Consider the following 20,369-nt stretch of genomic DNA (forward strand, 5'->3'; position numbering starts at 1 on the left):
AAGGTAGTAAGGACACTGTTACAATAGTCCATGAGACTTCAGTTGTTCAACCTTAATTTTATGAAATTATGAATACTTTTTTGTGAGCAAAGAAAACAAAAATAACTTTATTCAACATTTTTCTCCTTTCTGTGTCAGTCTTCGATGTGCTTTCAAGAGAGTACCAGTGTCCTTACTACCTTTCTGGGCCTTCAACGTGGTAGTTGCGCTGCTGTCTATGCAGGGTCAGAAAGTTTGGATTTCATCAAAAATATCTTAATTTGTATTCTGAAGATGAACAAAGGTCTTACAGGTTTGAAACGACATGAGGGTGAGCAATTAATGATGGAATTTTCATTTTTGGGTGAACTAAAAAGAGAAGTTTACTTCCAAAACAAAAATTTACAGATACTCACCCTCTTGTCACCCAAGATGTTTGTGTCTTTCTTTCTTCAGTTGATAAGAAACTATGTTTCTTGAGGAAAACAATTCAGGAATTATCTCCATATAATGGACTTCAGTGGTGCCCCCCAGTTTGAACTTCCAAAATGGAGTTTAAATGCAGCTTCAAATGGCTTTAAATGATCCCAGCCAAGGAGGAAGGGTCTTACCTAGCAAAATGATTGGTCATTTTCTAAACAAATTGACAACTGATACACTTTTTAACCTCAAACGCTCATCTTGTCTAAGTCTGCGTGAACTCTGTTTTTTTCTGGTTCAATATGGTCAATACAGTTAGGGTATGTCGAAAAACTCCCATCTCGTTTTCTTCCCCAACTTCAAAATCGCCCTACATCGCTGCAGAAGTACCAGTCCAGTGTTTACAAAGTGAACATGCAAAGAAGATCAAACGCCCTTTACAACAAAATAGTAAAACAGCGATGTAGGACGATTTTGACGTTGAAGAAGAAAACGAGACCGGAGTTTCAACATACCGGGACGGTTTTTCAACATACCCTAACTGTATTGACCCTGATTACACAGACTACGCATGCGCATCATGGAGACTAGACGAGACCAGCATTTGAGGTTAAAAGTATACAAATTATCAACTTGTTTTTCGAAAATGACTGCTCGCTTCACTAGGTAAGACCCTTATTCCTCGGCTGGGATCGTTTAGAGCCCTTAGAAGCTGCATTTAAACTGCATTTGGAAGTTCAAACTTAGGGGCACCATTGAAGTCCACTATATGGAGATAATTCCTGATTTTTTTCCTCAAGAAACAATTTCTTTATGACTGAAGAAAGAAAGACATGAACATTTTGGATAACAAGGGGGTGAGTAAATTAGCTGTAAATTTTTGTTCTGGAAGTGGACTTCTCCTTTAAACAGTTTCTCTAAATAAATGGGATTTTTACTTTCATTAAAAGACTGTTAGACTCTATAGCAATGCTTGTCATAGCAAACACCACTAACAGTATTTTGCTAGAAACTTTGGTGACTACGGTGATATTTTGTAACTATTTTCCACAAACGCACTGAAGAGAAATAACTGTCACTAAGTAAATCTCAATTAACTTCAAATGCAACCTCACGGCTCTTTCTGTGCCTTCCGGTTTACAGATGACCCACAGTAGGTGAGACAGTTTGTGTTTCCAGACGTTGTGGTGGCTGACAGACATGACGCAGGAAGATGTCTGGAATCAATTCTGGACGTCAAAACTCCTGCTTATGTAAATAAAACGCTTGCACAAACAAACACTTTCTTTTGGAAACTCTGAAGCACAAAAAATGTATTGGATAAAGAAAAAAAAAGGTGTGAAATTTGATCCTAATTGGTATATTATCTAACTGTCAGGCTTCCTTCACTATCCTTTTGCTTTAACATGAAAACTTTACCTTTGTCAGTCTTTGAAGCCACCCTACCACATACAACAATGTTTGATGAGATGCCATAAACTCCCAGCCACCATGTTAAGCCTTCCACAATAGGAACGACCGTAGATGTAATCCATCCAGCTCTTGTGCATATCAAGTCAGGCATTGTTTACACAAAAGCTGGTTAGGTATCATTATTTCTCTGTGTATGTGGTTATCTGTTAAGTGCATACGGTTGAGTGTGTGTGTGTGTGCGGGGAGGGACTGTTGTTTATATACAGAGGAAGAAATAAGGACCCCTTGTAGAAGGAGCCAGATCCACTGGGCTGTTTCTCATGGCAAACTTCCTCTCTCTGTGATCAGGATTATTTGCAGATGCGATGGTGCCATTGCTCCTTTCTCATAAAGGAAAAAAAACACCATCTGCTCTCTTTTTCCACTTACTGATCTCACTTTTCTCATCTCATCTCATGTTGCAAACAGCCTTAATCTAACTCTACAGGTCATAACTGCTGAGATTTTATTATTTTTGGTTGTTAGGTAAGAAATCTTAACATCTCTGAATTCATTTAAAGCTTGATTTCATTTCATCGCGTCAGCGCCTATTCATTCTGCTGGTACATTCTTCATAATTTCTCCTATTGTGTTCTACTGACAAAATAGGCCATATGGGCCAGGAATCTCATGAGGGTGAGTTAATGATGACAGATTTTTCATTTTTGTGTGAACTATCCCTTTAAGAGTTGTGTGCCTTAAAGAACTTAAGCTGTAATAATTTCTAACGCTACACTTCATACAAAACAATTAACAAATCATGAAAGAGAGAAAGGAAACAGAAACAGGAAGAGGCACACCAGCACACCAGATGTTTCTAAAACTGCATTAGGATGTTAAAAAATGCTAGAAAACACATATTATTTATAAAGAACGACCATGTTTCTTAACCATTTAAATGTTTGCAATCAAGAATGCATTCAATTGATCAAAAATGGCAAAAACGCTGACATTTATTTATTAACATTTTTACTAAATAAAAGACATTGAATATGTTACATGCTTTTCTTTTGAACTTTTGAACTTAATAATAAAAAAAGTTTTTTGAGCATCAAATCAGCATATTCAGATTTCTGAAGGATCATGTGACACTGAAGACTGGAGTAATGATGCTGAAAATTCACAGGAATAAACTTCATTTTAAAATATTTCATTCAATTAACTTTCTATATTAACTTTCTATATTAAAATGTAATAATATTTCACATTTTTACTGTTTTACTGTATTTTCGATCAAATAGATGTAGCCTTGGTGAGCAGAGAGAAACATTCTCAGTCTTCTTGCTTTGTTCTTGGTCCTACTGGTTTGACATTCCCATATATAAGAGGAAGCTTAAGATAACTGAGAAATGACTTTACTCTTGCTCATTTCCTGAACATTTTGGCTCTGTTCATTTCCAGGTGCGTTTCAAGTTGATTTCCACATTACACTGAGCAGACATCTGTGTTGTCTGTAGCTCCAAGCACCTGGACCACTGCAGCCAAACATCTGCAGTCCAAACGCCACTGAATATGCCCTTACATACACAAACATGACATGCATTCTCATACCTGCATACAAACTCCCATACAGCAGCAACACACGCGCATTCACACACGCACGCATGCGCTGTTTATCTAAATGAGGACGTGCCATAGACGTGTGTTGTTTTTATATAAACCTAAACATGTAGTTGAAGTCAAAAGTTTACATACACCTTGCAGAATCTGCAAAATGTTAATTATTTTACCAAAATAACAGGGATCATACAAAATATTTCACACAGAAGACATTCACATTCACAATTTATAGAAACGATCCCGTTCAAAAGATTACATATGCTTGTTTCTTAATACCGTGTTGTTACCTGAATGACACAGCTGTGTTTTTTTGGTTTGTGATAGTTGTTCATGAGTCCCTTGTTCATCCTGAACAGTTAAACTGCCCACTGTTCTTCAGAAAAATCCTTCAGGTTCCACAAATTCTGTGTTTTTGTGATTTTTTAACCCTTTCCAAAAATGACTGTATGATTTTGAGATCCATGTTTTCACACAACTGAGGGACTCATATCATAGGCAGCTATTACAGAAGGCCCAAATGCTCACTGATGCTCCAGAAGGAAGAACTATGTATTAAGAGCTGGGGGTGAAAACTTTTGAAAAGAATGAAGACGCGTACATTTTTCTTATTTTGCTTAAATATATATATTGTTTTCATTTAGTACTGCCCTTCAGAAGCTACAGAAAATACTTACATGTTTACCAGAAAACAAAATAAGTTAAATTTACCCTGATCCTCAAATTCCAAAAGTTTTCACACCCAACTCGTAATGCATCGTGCTTCCTTCTGAAGCATCAGTGAGCGGTTAAACCTTCTGTAATAGTTGCATATGATATGAGTCCCTCAGCTGTGTGAAAAGATGGATCTCAGAATAATACAGTCATTGTTGGAAAGGGTTCAAATACACAAAAATGCAGAAAAAACTATTTGTGGGACCTGAAGGATTTTTTTGAAGAACAGCAGGCCGTTTAACTGTTCAAGACAAACAAGAGACTCATGAACAACTATCACTAAACAAAAACACAGCTGTGGATCATTCAGGTAACAACACAGTATTAAGAATCAAGGGGATGTAAATTTTTGGGTAATTTTTATAAATTCAACTATTATTTTCTCTTGTGGACTACATATGAACATCTTTTATGTGAAATATTCTATTCAGGTCAGTATTAAATAAACAATAACATGCATTTTGTATGATCCGTCTTATTTTGGTAACATTTTTAATGATTCTGAAAGGGGAATGTAAACTTTTGACCTCACCTGTAATTGAAACTCACTGTAAAAACATGTATTGAATTTATTTATGAATCATTTTTAAAGTATGTTTCCCCAGAAAGGAGATTTTGTCAAATTTAACTAGCTTCCAGGCATAGATTTCTCCTCAAAGCCGAGCTAATTAAAACCACCCACTCATACACACTCATATAAACGTATACTTCCTCACATAAACACAAACTCACACGAGTTCACACACACGGACTGACAGCGCATGCTACTAACACTAGGCAGGCCGGCCTCATATGCAGCTTGTTTACGGCTGCGGCGCAGAGCGGCCGCGGAAAGCCTGTGCCGTAATGGAAAACGTGTGCTTTGCTCCTCACCTATCAGGTGCTAGAGGTCAGAGGTGACACATGGAGCCTGTTAGCATTCCAGCCTCAACATCAGAGGAAGGATGAAACTATTTACGCTGCAAGAAAAGCGCGCTTGCGTTCGAATGCTCACGTTTGGTCTCACAAATTCACACCATCCATCACGAAATTTCCTCTCCTCTCCATATCTCTTACGCTCTCCATATCTTAAGTAAATCTGCAGCAGACCTGAGACTCGAGCCCTGCCCAGGCTCTCACAGCGAGCTGCGTGTTTCACATTACAGGCATATTTCCACATTGTATTTTGCTAACCCTCGCCTGCTGATAAAGGGCCAAAGAGCTTCAAAGAAAAAATGCTCTTCAGCACTTACAGTGACCAAACGTCTGCTGAGCGCTGGAAAATAACAAGAGCTCTTTTGACAGGGCCCATGCTGTGCGGCGGAGCGGTCAAGGCTGCGCTTCGACCGGCCCTCTCGAAAAATCCCCCGACTCCAGGGGTTTGGCCTTTCGGTGATAGCTACATTCATCAACTCCTCCTGGGCTCCTCCTTGATAAAATGAGAAGGGAACCAAGGAGCGCCGAGAGGGTGGGAAATGTCAGGAAAGCAGCTAGGCGCTTGCAACAGATGAGGTTGAATGAGATACTTTGTTTGGAGACACAAAATGGGGTGATCGCTCAGGGTCTCGATGGAGAAAAAGATGAGAAAGTGTGATAGAACGGGGCGGAAGCTCATAAAGAATGAAAGCCGGTGATGACAGCTGGGCACGAGGTTTATGGTTTGGCTTAGTGCAGGCGTGCTGTCCTGACTGAAAGCGATGAGACTGAGAGAGCAGGCCTGTGTCTGGTATCTCTCTCCAACACTCACCGCTATGCACGGCAGATTTCAATTCTATTTATTGAATACAATTTTATAAATCAAACATGAGATACATTCGCCTTATTTGATTGGCCAAGCACCATTTCAAGAGTGCTGATATTACTTTACAATAAAGTTCAGCTGGTTAACATTAAAGTACATTTATTATCATGAACTAATTATGAACAATTTGCATAATATTTAAAAAAATATAATAATATTTTTATAATTTAATATATAATACATAGTGGAATGTTATACAATATAATTAGAAATGTATAATATTTAATTATAACTTTAATTTTAATGATAATTACATTACATTGATTACATTTTTCAATTCCACTCATTAAATACAATTTTTTAAAACAAACATGAAATTCATTTATCTTATTTGACTGGCAAAGCACCATTTCAGGAGTGCTAATGTTACTTTTTATGTTTTTTTTTTCAACTCGTCAACATTAAAGTATATTTGTTGTCATTAATTAATTATGAACTAATCATTATAATTTTATTGTTTTCATTACATCAATTTGAAAGAATTACCTTATAATTAATTAATTTTTTTTCATTTGAATAATTTATAACCTAGCTTAATGCTAAAATACATTAGTTATTACATACAACTTTAAAGGGTTAAAAATGTTCTAGTATGTATGTAGAAATTAACATCAACCAAGATTAATAAAATGTTATAATAAAAATCAGTTTATTGTTGGTTTATAATACCAGCTGGATGAACTAATGTGAACAAACCCAACCATACTGTAATGCATTGCACTTTTTCACTTATCACTCTGACTGTTTGTGTTCGTGGCGTTTCAGCCTCTGTGTTGTTCTTTGAAAACTCCTGACCCCGCTTTTGCTTTTTTTGCAGCTATTTATGTTGGCAGCGAAAAAATAAACTTAATAACTAGCCAGTTATTCATTATTAATGTCTTGTTTACAGAACTGTTGTATAAAATATATATCACACTTAGAACTAGTCTATGTAATAAAGGCGAAAATCAGTCTACTGCACACAAAGAAATAAACAGAAATTTTAAAAACATATGTTTAAAATCACGTACACCAACATGAAACCATGTTGAGATCACATGACCCGACAAACCACCAGACACTGACCGCAGAAGACAGGATGGATTTACATTATGTTATACACTTATTGTGATATATGTACTTATTTTATAAACAGTTTAAGCAATACAATTACATACAAACCCTTTCTCATGAAGCAGCATTAAATATGTGATAACAGCATGTTTGATTAGCGCTGGACTGCACCGCCGCTCACGCAATCTTGTCCAAACCGGGCGGCTGACATTAAAGTGAGTGTGGTGAGGCAGATGACACGACCTTAGAGCCGGCTGTGTGTATGTCGGGGTGTGCGCACAGGACACACACAGCCTGCGTCCTGGAATAGCTCTGCTGGCCTGGAATGCGTGGGTCGGTATGGGGGTTGGGGACAGTCCTGGGGGGCGAGGAGGCTTGGAATCTCTGCCGAGAGCGAATGACGATTTATCAATCAATCCGGATCATTCGGAACATCCATGAAATTACTGTCCAGCTGACAACTGTGATTTACGGAGGGGTCTGGGCCCGAGGTGCGGCCTGTCTGCACCTAGTTGTTGTTCTGTCCGTCATGCTCCCCAGGCCTCCGCGCAGCGTCGAAGCTGCGTCTCTTTCGCAGAGCTTTGAGAAACCAGATCTACGTCGTCCATCTCGGCGCACCAGGCACAGACAGGACTTCCATTAGTAAACCTGCCTATGGATGACCTTCGGCATTCTGGTTTCCTGACCCCTCCCCGAACGACCGAAATGGGATGAAAAGACAGCAGGGCTGAAGTGTGTTTTACTGTGTCGTCTGCAGCTATCTGCTGTTATCTGTGTACCTGTTTTAACAGAGGCCTAAAGGTCTACACTAAAACAAATAGACGTATTTGAACAATACTTGAGCAAGAATATTGGTCAAATATTGACCTAAAATCAAACACGTATAGGTATGGCTGTAAACTGCATAAGTATGACATTATTAGCCAAATAGGAAAACTGATAATTTTGTAAAAGCATAAACTACAGTAGAACTGAACACTACAGTTTTTGAAAGTTAAAGAGATAGTTCACCAAAAAATTATTTACTGACCTTCAAGCCATCTTAGGTGTGTATAACTTTCTTCTTTCAAGTGTATACAATCAGAGTTATATTTAAAAATGTCCTGGCTCTTCCAAGCTTTATAATGGCAGTGAATGGGTGTTGAAATTTTAAGTCCAATAAATTGCACCCATCCATCATAAAAAGTACTCCACATGGCTCCGGAGGGTTAATAAAGGCCTTCTGAAGTTAATCGAGGAATTTATGTAAGAAAAATATCCTTATTTACAACTTACTTAAAAAAATGTCCTGGCTGTTCTAAGCTTTCTAATGGCAGTGAACGGGTGCTGAGATTTTGAAGTTCAATAAAGTGCATCCATCCATCATAAAAAAAAGTACTCCACATGGCTCCGGAGGGTTAATAAAGGCCTTCTGAAGTTAATCGATGAATTTATGTAAGAAAAATATCCTTATTTAAAACTTACTTAAATGTCCTGGCTCTTCTGAGCTTTATAATGGCAGTGAATGGGTGTTGAGAGACAGCTCTGGGGGGTTAATAAAGCCTTCCGAAATAAATTGACAACTTTGTGTAAGAAAAAAAAAACTTATTTAAAACTTTATAAACTGTAATCTCTAGCTTCCTCTACCTGTCGTACATGCATTCACAAGAGAGTGGCATTCCAGCAGATGATATATAAATATAGATATTATTCTTGCATAAATTACATTTTCTTGCATCAGTTCACTTCAGAAGGGTTTTATTAACCCCCTGGAGCATGTGGAGTACTTTTTATGATGGATGGCTGCACCTTATTTTGCTTAAAAATCTCAACACCCATCTACTGCCATTATAAAGCTCGGTAGAGCCATGACATTTTTTAATATAATTCAGATTGTATTCGTCTGAAAGAAGAAATGCACATACACCAAAGATGGCTTGAGCGTGAGTAAATCATGGTGCAATTTTCATTTTGGGGTGAACTGTCCCTTTAATCGCCCTTGTTATGGCTAACTGATGCACGAAGCGTTTTAACTCTGATTTAATGTAACTTGAAATGTCTTTAAAAATGCAGCATTCAGGCCTTTATGCTGAAAAAGCAGCAACATTTTTCCATGCTTACAGTGGAAAGCAGAGCAGTTTAACACACACAAAAAAAACATGTTCTGTGTAAACCAACCCTAAATATGAGGTCAGATTTAACACTGTATGGCATTTTTGTGGCCTCAATCCAGTCATTTGATTAGGAAAACACAACACTTAGGAATTTAGCATGGGGGCGAAAGATTTTCCCCCGCAGATTTCGCAACAGGTTCAGGTCGACATGCAGTATCGCCAAGTTGGCCAACAGAATTGACAATTGACAACAGACCTTTGCACCTGCACAATGTTGCCAAAATGTAGCTAATAACACACTGAATCAGCACAGGGCTAAATATAGTGGGGTAAGTTAAGCCAGTGGGTAAGTTGACCCACCCCCTGTATCTTGGAAACTGTATACTTTTACTGTCATGTGACCATTTATTTTGGAATCACACACAATTTCTGGCAAACTGTGAAAAGGAGAAACACATGGGAGATGGGAGGAGTGAAAGGCCCGCATTCACTTTAAAAACGCACATCAAAGCAAATTTATCCAGGTATAAAAATATTTATGATGCATATAGGAGATTTAGCAACATATAAAACCATGCAAATTTAGTTAAATATTAGCCTGAATTGGTAAGCTAGCTATTTTTTCCCCAAAATGCTAGCTAGGGGCAAAGCGAGCCAAATGCTGTGGGGTAAGTTGAGCCAACACTTTAACTTACCCCACCATAAGACACTGAAGTTAAGTTAAATCTCTGAAGTGTAAACTGGAATTTTAAAGTGATATTACGCAACTGGTTTAGTTTATCATATATATACAGTACTGTGCAAAAGTCTTAGGCCACTAGTATTTTCACCAGCTAAAAAATGGTTATTTCTATCTTTTGCTGTAGTGTGTCAGTAAAAATTATCGGTTTACATTTCCAAACATTCTGTTTGCCATTAATTGTAATAATCTAGTGAGATTTTTGTTTGCACAAGGAGTCTGACAACAGCCAGTGCTCCACACAGACATCTGATCTCACCATCATCCAGTCTGTCTCTGGAATGACATGAAGAAACAGAAAACCTGAGACAGACTAAATCCAGAAGAACTGTGGCAACATCTCCAAGATGTTTCAAGTGACCTACCTGCAAAGCTACCTGAAAAACTATGCACAAGTGCACATAGGGCAAAAGCTGCTTTAAACGCAAAGGATGGTCACATGAAATGCTTATTTTTTTTAGTTAATAGAAGTTCATTGATAAAGAAAATCTATTTATGACATTGTCCACCTCTAGTCCCTAATAGTCTGTTTGACATTGCAGAAATGCTACCATCTTTTGATGAAAATGTTTATTAGTTTCAGTGACATCTATTCTTTCATTCTAATCCAGTTTTTATTTTAAATTTTATTCAACAAACTCTCTTTAATCTGTTTTTGGGAAGAATAAAAACTTTGGTTCAACATATTGCTTCAGAAATGCAAACAATTAAAGATGACTGTTTGTAAAATGAAATTTAATGAGGTTATTTTTAAAAGAGGTCAATTATCTTTAAAATTTCACATGGGTTTGAATCAGATTCAGTTAGATGGTCAGTTTTTACCCAGATGGTTCATCCTACCCACTGACTCGGGTCAACTTACCCCTAACCTGGGGAAAATTGAGCTACAGGAACACTTTTTAATAATTTTAGAACCCTTTGTCATAGATACATTCAGATAATTTAAAGTGATCCTTATATATATACATCCTGTAATTATATATATATATTCATTGTACTTCTGCCTCATTTTCCCTTATCTTGAGAACCACATGAGTATAAAATGGCTCATCTTACCCCACTCTCCCTACTGCATTAGCATTAGCCAAGTGGCAGATTACCTTGTACCAAAACCCCATAAAGTTTGCTGGAAAGCTCAGCTTTTGACATCAACAACAAAAGATATCAGAAGTGATTTCTCTACTCTTCTAAGCGGCCTAACCTGAATGATTGTATGGTTGTTTTTTTAAATTAGCATTTAGCATTGTTTTGCCCTGCTGTCCACAACACTATCAGAACAATCCTGTGATTCATTCTTGGGTCGCGACCCACCAACCTAACACACACACACAAACAAACACAAAAGAGAGAGGACTGGAGAAGAGTAGCAGGATATAAAATTCCAAGACAGGAAAGATATATCGCCAACTGTTCATCCCAGCGCCCAAAACGCATTCTCCTCATTCTTAATAATTAAAGCAGTAAATCTTCGGCGAGAGGGAGGGAGGACGCGCACACAAACACCACCGGCTCACAGTTCAGAGAGCATATAGTCCTCGGCGCTCAACGCTGGACGTTTTATCACCGCTTCACTTCCTTGGTGTGAATTTGAGTGCTGATATATTCCTTATCCTGTCCTTCCACATGTGCTTTATAAGTGGGATTCTCAGCGTAACCCTGGGCCCCTTGCGGCGCTACCCTGAGAGCCCAAATCTCTGCCACAACAACACGACCAGGACGACAACTCCCTCTGTTGTGTTTGCTCAGCTGGTCCGGCTTTGTCAGTCAGTATCAAACTCCTTGTTCCTGCCCTTCTACTGTTATTCTTCGCCTCTGTTTAGTTTCTTTGCACTAACATGGTTTGTTGGTTCTTTTGTGCTTTGTTTTGCATCAAAGGGAACATCTCCAATGTACCCTGTTTGTTCCCTCCGACAATGATAGGGTCAAGAGGTCACTGATAATACACGACTACCTGTAATCTGTGAAGTTTATGACTTAATATAACTTACCTGCAAAGATGCGCAGGCGTTTGCGTCTGGGGGGAGGCCCGAGTCCAGAAACACCCGTACACTCATCTTCATCATCACAGTCCCCACTTTCTAGACCCTCCTCATCCTCATCTGCCTGGCCCTGTCCGGCTGGGTCTCTCTTTGCAGCGCCCCCTCCTGGTCGAGCCCTCCATCGCTTTTCAGGCAACGTCACCATCCGCAAAAGCTACAGAGAAAATAGTGTCAGCATTGAGCGTGGTGGAAAAACAGAATAAAACATTGCACTTATGCTGAACATTTATGCGATCCACCTTTTTCTTCTAGTAAAAGTGGGCGTGGCCACTTGTACAATTTATGGGTGTGGCTTCTGGTTCCGCATCCAGCTATTTTTAGCTGTACAAAACAGCTCGTCTTGCTGCTTGATATTACATATTTGTGTCTTACCATATTATTTTAATGTATTATCTTAATTATGAGCACACTGGTTTGTAGTGCAAACAGTTATATTGTTTACTGCAAGTTGTTATTCTTCGAATTATTTCCCTATAGCGGATAATGAACCGGATAATTTTGAGGAAAAAGGTGGATAGCCGCTATTGACTGTTGGGGTTTCCCAAACTGGGTGTGGAAATGTTTTAAATTATTGAAATATTAACTTAAAAACTCAAGGGACACTTCAAAAAAATATTTTTGGTCAAAGAGGTTCTGGTTTTGGAATCCCTGCTCTAGAACATGTATCATATATCAGTATGAGATTAGGTTTACAGATTTGTGTTCAGATCACAATCACACTGCAGACGAAAAATGTCAAACAAAGTCATGGTGAAATTAATTTGTTAGTGCTAAAAGTCAAATATTTTTTCACAGTGATTTCAGCATATTGAGAAAAACGGTCAACATGGTGGGTGGACACTACTTCGATTTAATGGATAGACTCTGAGTAATATCTGAGAGATGACTATAGAAGATAAAAAACAAGATATCTTAATAGCAGGAAAAAAACAACAGAATTTGGTTTCAAATTTAAGTGGTAGTTGACATTCCATATCATTACATTACAGCATGTCCTCGAAACTATTTTAAACAGCATATTCTGAATAATTTTAGAATTATTATGCATAACGTGAGCTGATATTATTGTATATTTACTAAAAAAAAATTACATTAATACTTTTTAAACTTTGTTTGTCACTCTGCATGACCATTTAAAGGTGACATATCATGAAAATCTGACTTTTTCTGTGTTTAAATGCTATAATTGGGTCCCTAGTGCATCTACTAACTCAGAAAACATGAAAAAGGACAACCCAGTAACTTTTTTAGTAAGCCTTTTTCTGCAAGCATGTGAAAATACGATCAGATTTCAGATTTCACTCCCCCGATGATGTAGAACAGTGATCTTTTTATAATAAGGTGTAGCACATCTATAACGCCATGGCAAAATTTTGAGGAAAGCTTGTGAACTGTTCTGTTGTTGGCTGCACAGACGAGCACAGGGAAACACACTATGTAGAGTCCCAGCCTCAGAGGAGACAAAAGAGCAGTGGATTTATTGATTTATTTAGTGTATATTACACTGCTGCCACACAGATCTAATATAAACATGCAATTTCTTTCCCAGCTGTTTACCTTCACAAATATAACCGACTGTTTTTTTAACTCATGTGTGTTTTTAACATAAACTTGTGTGTACTTGACAGTTTAAGCACAATAAGACATGAAAGAGATCTAAGTTTAGTACTCACATTCTGTGTGACAGCTGCTTTTCTGGTGGCATGCTTTGGATGTGTGCATTCAGAAAACCATATATCAGAAGTTTAAACTAATATGTTTTAAAGTGCATGATTTCATTGTAATGATAATCAAAACCAAACAGATGTTTTTTTAGCAGAGTATCTGAGTTATGCAAGTATGTATAACTGCAGACCGGAGATCTCCAAATGGGGGCAGGAACTCCAAAAGTGGGCAGAACCTCCAAAATGGGGCGGGGTCTCATCACGCAAAGACTTTCACCATTGGCTCTGGCTTCAGCCAATTGTTATTGACTTATGTTACAAAATAAAACTTTATACATTAAACATTGATTCTATTTGTTTTAAAATAAAGCTAAATATGCTACATAAATAAATGAGCAGAGCCCAAAGCTCGTGGCCAGTGCTGTTCGGAGTGGAGTTAGAACCTCTGCTTAATGATATAAACGGGAATCCCCTGCGAGCCGTCACAGCGCAGGGGAAGGTTTTACTCTATGGCTTTGTTTTAAGAAACGAGGGCATCCCGGGACTTGAAATTCACAGGGTAGGAGGGTGTAGTGACGCTGAGTGTAACTAAAAAGGTCCCATTGTCCGGTGAGGTCCGCTGGGGAGTTACGGAACATCCCGGCGTTCTTATATCGCATAATTTTATTAACTGTTTATCCACCATGCTATTCAGCGCCAATCCCACCGTGCAGTCAATTTCACTGGTTAAGGTTAGGATCAGGTGTGTGGTAGGTTTAGGAGTTAGCATTGTTTGTAGCATAGTGTAGGAAATCAACTCTGTGATTGACACAACCAATAAAACCTTTAGAATCAGCTGTGGGGCGGAGTTTGCGCTGAAGTGGATTGGGGGAAAAATTTGCGCATGCGTGTCATGTGCCTGCCTGTCAATGAGAGGAAGCCACGCCCTATTTTAGAGCTCCCACCCCGTTTTGGAGTTCCTGCCCCCCATTTGGAGATCTCCAGGCTGCAGTTATACCCTTCTCGAGTTAAAAGCTGTAAAGGCACAGCCCTTTTCTGGAAAAGGGGTCGGGGAGCATGAGCTCATTTGCATTTAAAGGACATGCATGAAAACAGTGTGTTTCTGCTTCCACTCAAAATAGGCATTTTTAAAATGATATAATAAATGATCTGTGGGGTATTTTGAGCTAAAAATTCACAGACACATTCTGGGGACACTTGAGATGTATATTACATATTGTAAAAAGGGGCATAATAGTGATAAAATTCAAACCAGATAAAGAACCTACACTTTCAGTATTATTTTTAACCTAAATCTTGATGGGTATGCATCCACCAATTATTTTGATCTAATTTTGGGTTAAACGGATCAGCTGCTTCTTGACAAAAATTAAATTTCATAAATTGCTTCATATGCATTATGCGTGGTATGCGGTATATGTGGTATGTATAAAACTGCATACTGAGGATTGATTTTGGAGCATGATAAGGTTAAATACATAAAGTTAAATTATCTCATCAAGCCACTCATTTCCAACAGACTTTTTTATCTTTCTTTTTAAACAGCACCGCACTGAAATAGAGTCAGGCATCATAAAAGGATAAACGTTAAATGAGTTGATTCTTACATCGACCGCTGTTGTGTTTTGCCAAACTATAATTGCTGAAAATTCCACCGTCCCCCTCCGTCTTCTGCTTTTCCTTTAATCTTTCTACTCTGTCTCCCTCTTTTATTGATTTCCTTCCGATGTGCGGACACAAGCATGTGCTTGTTGTTGTTGGGTCTTTTTTTCATTGCTGTTGTTGTTTTTGTCTACAGGAGAAAATTGAGATCAGATGGGTCTGGCTATGGATGGCTTCGCTCTGAAACAAATCATAAGGCAACGGCTTCTGACCAGCACACAGCTCACCCTCTCTTTCAAAAAAATGGATAATTATTATATTATACCCCTTAGAAGATAAACAGGCCTTACTAAACATACAAACCCCTTTCGTCTGTGATTTAATGTCAGCACATTCTCAGGAGGTCAGCAGGGAAAGTCATACAACATGTTCCACCAGTTCTCCACACAGGCCTTCATTCAGGCCCGAAACACGGGAGGCACAGACCGCCTCTGTTTGAACAAGTCCGCAGGGCCGGTTATAGCGTTGACAGAGAAGCTGATTCATTTATGCAGTTCGCCCACCGGCAATGACACCAACAAGCATAAAACGGACAAAGGCCAACTGATAACGGTGTGAAAATCAGTTCAGGATAGCGCCACCTAGCGAAGCCGCACTGATTAGCGCTGTTCACGAAACTGAAATAACAACAAGCGCGTCTGTTTTCCCTGTGTGAGGAATGGGCCTTTAATGCACTCAGCTCTCGTTTCAACAGCATGTTTTTGGAGAGCTGCATGAGTCTAAGCCCTAAGCACATTTACTGAGGGCTCCGAATTCCTTCCTGAAGACCGTTGCCCAGTAACGACGTGAGACAGGCCGTCCCCACAAACCATTTAAACTCTGAAAGCAAACAGTCGTAAAGAGAAAAAGAGAGAGAGAAATGCAGTCGAGGGTATTTTAAAACAAACTCTAAAAAAGGTAGAGGGAGAACAGAAAAGAGAAAAGCTGTTTGGCTGCCTGTTTGGCACTGGGTGTATGGAGAGTAGGCCGAATGGATGGAGCACAGCCACTTGCCGCCCCACACAACACACACACACACACATGCACATGTGCAGTGGCCAGCTGAGGTAGCACAGGATGCTTTGGTTTGGCTGAGTAGCTGGTGCCACTGTGTCACGGTGAAGGAAAAAGAGAAATCGTTCATGCTGTGAAGCAACAACAATCTTACATTAATTTTGCTTACTATGTTAACACAATGCTGTGTAATAGTACAGCATGTGCGACTAGTGTTTTGGAGTCTATTTTTGTCACACATTGTGTGCTGAATTCAGCAGAAACACTATGAAAATGCACTGTAAACTTATTTAACAACTCAGTGTTTTGCCATATAGGCTTTTATGAAGCAATATAAAATAATGGAGTGAATTACTCACCCATTGTTTGAAAAAAGACATCTGTCGCACAGTGACAGGCCTACAAACACTGGCTATTCAGCAAGTTAAAGGGACAGTGCACCCAAAATTACAATTCTGTCATTAATTACTCACCCTCATGTCATTACGTAAGACTTTCGTTCATCTTAAGAACACAAAAGAAAACAAAAATGATGACTTCATTCAACAGTTTCTTCTCTTCCATGTCTTCGATGAGCATTCATGAGAGTATTTTTGTTTTCTTTGAACACAAAAAATATTTTCATAGCTTTATAACATTATGGTTGAACCACTGATGTCACATGGACTGTTTAAACCCTTTAAGACCTAAGGGTAAAATAGTTTTTTTTTTTTTTATATATATTGTTTATTTGACTCATAAAACAAATGGCTTTCAAAAAAGTACAGTTATTGACCATTAGTTTTGTGTGGTAAGTTTGTAAACAGTTTCAATCCAAATCTCCGCGCTTCCTTCCCGCTTTCCCAGAAATCTGTTGTCATTTGCCGACGGAGCACAAGAAACTACCACAGTAAGCTATACATTGCCGGAAAGCGCATATTGTCTACTGTCAGAAGCAATTGTTGAATTGTTTTGATAGTACAAATGGTTGAAGAGTTATGGTAACATGAATAAAGCTTGGTTTGATGTGTCGGCGCCGACACAGCCGGTTTAAAAGGGTTAACAATACCCTCACTACCTTTCTGGGCCTTGAACGAGGGAGCTGCGTTGCTGTCGTTCCAAATTCATTCCTATGAATTTGGAACGACATTAATGACAGAATTTTCATTTTTGGGTGAACTATCCCTTTAAGCAGCATGTAGTCTATGCTCTAAACACTGAGTTTGGTTCCTTGGTAATTGTAGCCCTCCATCTTATGTAAATTAGATTTTATTATGAGCAAACATTTAATAATTACAGGTGGAGCTGTGGTCTGAAAGATGAGGTCGATCAATACTGAACAATGAGCGGTGATTGGTTAAAAATAGTTTTAAAAGGTTTGGGTTTGTAAGATTTTTGAAAGAAGTCTCTTACGCACACCAAGACTGGATTTATTTGATTTAAAAAAAAAAAAAAAACAGTAAAATTGGTAAATATTATTATATTTTATATTTTATAACTGCTTTCTATTTAAATATATTTTAAATGTGTAATTTATTTCTGTGATCAAATCTGAATTTTCAACATCAATACTCCAGTCTTTAGTGTCACATGATCCTTCAGATGATCCTTCAATCATTATAATATGCTAATTTGCTGCTCAAGAGACATTACTTATTATTGTCAATGTTGAAAACAATTACTGTTTAATATTTTTGTGAAACTGTGATACATCTTTGTCAGGATTTTTTATGATTTAAAAAAAACTTAAAATAATTTATTATGGTTTTAAAAATGTGATAGGGAAAAGGCAACGAAGAAAGTCTTTTGTAACAAAGGTCAGAACTCAAGTTATGATGTAGATTTTTTAAGTTGCACTCTTGACATATATTAATCTATTACTTTTCCTACATAATTTGTAACACAAAAATATGGTAAAATATCTATTTAGGAGTCTAAGACCTTTCCAACGATTTTTTCATGATTTGATTAGGATTTATTTGTAATATGGTGAAGTAAACTTAGGCATCCCACAGAGAGGACGGTGACAGTTAAAGGGTTAAATCCCCTAGATATTCATATAAGTATTCATTTCAATCCTTAAACTGAAATTTGAACATTGTAATAGTTATTACTGCATTAAAAAGCACCCCAAATATTCCTATATATATACTTTCATCTTATAAAAGCCTGTTTCTGCCATGAAATAAAAAAGTGATTTATTTACAGATTTATTTCTTCTTAGATTTTATTTCTCTTTGTTGTTTTTTTTTTGTTTTGCAGAATTGCAAGATATAAACTCAAACCGCAATATATAAACTTGCAATTATGAGACATAAACTTGAAATCACAAAAATGTCAGAAAAGGTCTCAATTACCTTTTTCTTTTTTCATGGCTGAAAAAAACAAAACAAAAACCGAATTGTGAGATGTAAACTCAGAATAGCGAGATATAAGCTCGAAAGTACTAGAAAAAAGTCAGAATTCTGAGTTTATAAATCATATTAATCAATTTTTTTTTCTCAGAATTGCGAGAATATCTCACAATTCTGGACTTTTTTCTTATTTCATGAATTGTGAGATAAAAAGTCTATTTCTTTTCGGAAAAAAAACTTTTAAATGGTAATGTATTTTTAAGATTTATCTATAATCAAATAAGTAAAAGTATGTTTTTGCTCATCAAATGTAGAACATATAGAAATCTGCATAATGTACAGTGTGATTTTTAGCTGACCTTATGAAACCCTGTGCCCTGTCAAAACGGTTAAAAAGGTGAAGGGGAAAAATGTGAAAATGCAGCAATATAGCAAAAGCTTTTTTCACCCATCCCCTATATACTGGATGTAATAACTGTGTTAACAGTTCCCAGTGGCCAACTTAGATAAACACTGATAAACTGTTTCCATTATTAAAAGAAATGCTCAGTATATTAACCCAATATCAGTTTTATTTTCTTAGATCAATACCATCAGTGTGAGGACACAATGCAGTGTGTCAATTTCAGTGACACTGCTGCTGTGTAAGAAGCCTGGAGCATACTGGAGAGCCTCAGGGAAGCACAGAGGACACAAATAAAACCAAATATGCTTGATAAATCAAGAACAAGCCTCATACTTGAGGACTTCCCTCCTCCTCTTTCTCTCTGCGGTCCAGAGGCTTTGGGAACACAGAGCTCATGGAATGCAGCGGAGCTCAATGCAAAAAATGCAATTAGTGTCTGTTCAGCCATGCGATCCCTTCTTTCCCTTACTGCACAGAACGCAAAGGAAAACTCAGATCACAAACTCACAAAAGGCCAACATATGGCAAAGTGCTCAGTGGCGAGAGAGAGACGCAGTGACCACAAACCTGTCGTTGAGCCCCACGCCAGGCCTGAACTCTGCTCAGGGTCAGCGCTCAGAGCAATATAGTAATGCCACATGGCAGTTTACTGTTTAATCAAGCAGGCAAGCAATGGAGCGTATAAGAGGAGAAAACTCACAGCCGGGTTTCTGGAAATTATAAGACCGTGACTAAACAATGATTAGCCCAGCGCAGATCTCATCCAGAAAACCTGCTGCCCTGATGATATGGTCTTGTGAGTGAGTGTTGCTTTGGGGTTGCTATGATTCTGTAAATAAATTTGTTTACACTGTTTTCCATCATTCCCTTGCAACCCCTTGAAAACCCCTGAATTAAGATACTCATGTGGTCGTTGTATAAACATGAAGCACGTGGTATACAATGAAGTTTAAACTTAAAGTTAGGGGTTTGTTTTAATCCTTAAACGGATGTTTAAACAATTGTAATAGTTAATATTAAATTAAAAGGCAACTCAGATATTTCTAGATTACCTCCATCTTAAAGGAGAAGTCCACTTCCAGAACAACAATTCACAGATAATGTACTCACCCCCTTGTCATCCACGATGTTCTTTCTTTCTTCAGTCGTAAAGAAATTGTTTTTTGAGGAAAACATTTCAGGATTTTTCTACATATAATGGACTGATATGGTGCCCCGATTTTGAACTTGCAGTTTAAATGCGGCTTCAAATGATCCCAAATGCGGTTGTAAACAATCCCAGCCGAGGAAGAAGGATCTTATCTAGCGAAACGATCTGTAATTTTCATAAAAATAATACAATTTATACATTGTCAATGTATAATAATGTCAAACGCTCGTCTTGTCTTGCTCTGCCTGAACTCTTCTCCCTCAACTTCAAAAATCATTTCAAAATCATCCTACATCGCTGCAGAACTTCCGACCCAGTCTTTCCAAAGTGAACAT

General features: G+C 37.9%; 1 protein-coding gene across 1 annotated transcript in view; it reads right to left on the reverse strand.

The window, feature by feature from the left end:
* The window catches only part of gpc3 (glypican 3), a 170,112-nt gene that overhangs the window by 14,932 nt on the left and 134,811 nt on the right, over window positions 1-20,369 (reverse strand). The window contains exon 7 of the mRNA XM_051128008.1: window positions 11,776-11,980. Within this exon, the coding sequence (XP_050983965.1) occupies window positions 11,776-11,980 (205 nt within the window). The remainder of the gene's footprint in view (window positions 1-11,775; window positions 11,981-20,369) is intronic.

Source organism: Labeo rohita, chromosome 14, assembly GCF_022985175.1.
Source record: "Labeo rohita strain BAU-BD-2019 chromosome 14, IGBB_LRoh.1.0, whole genome shotgun sequence".
Taxonomy (NCBI): Eukaryota; Metazoa; Chordata; class Actinopteri; order Cypriniformes; family Cyprinidae; genus Labeo; species Labeo rohita.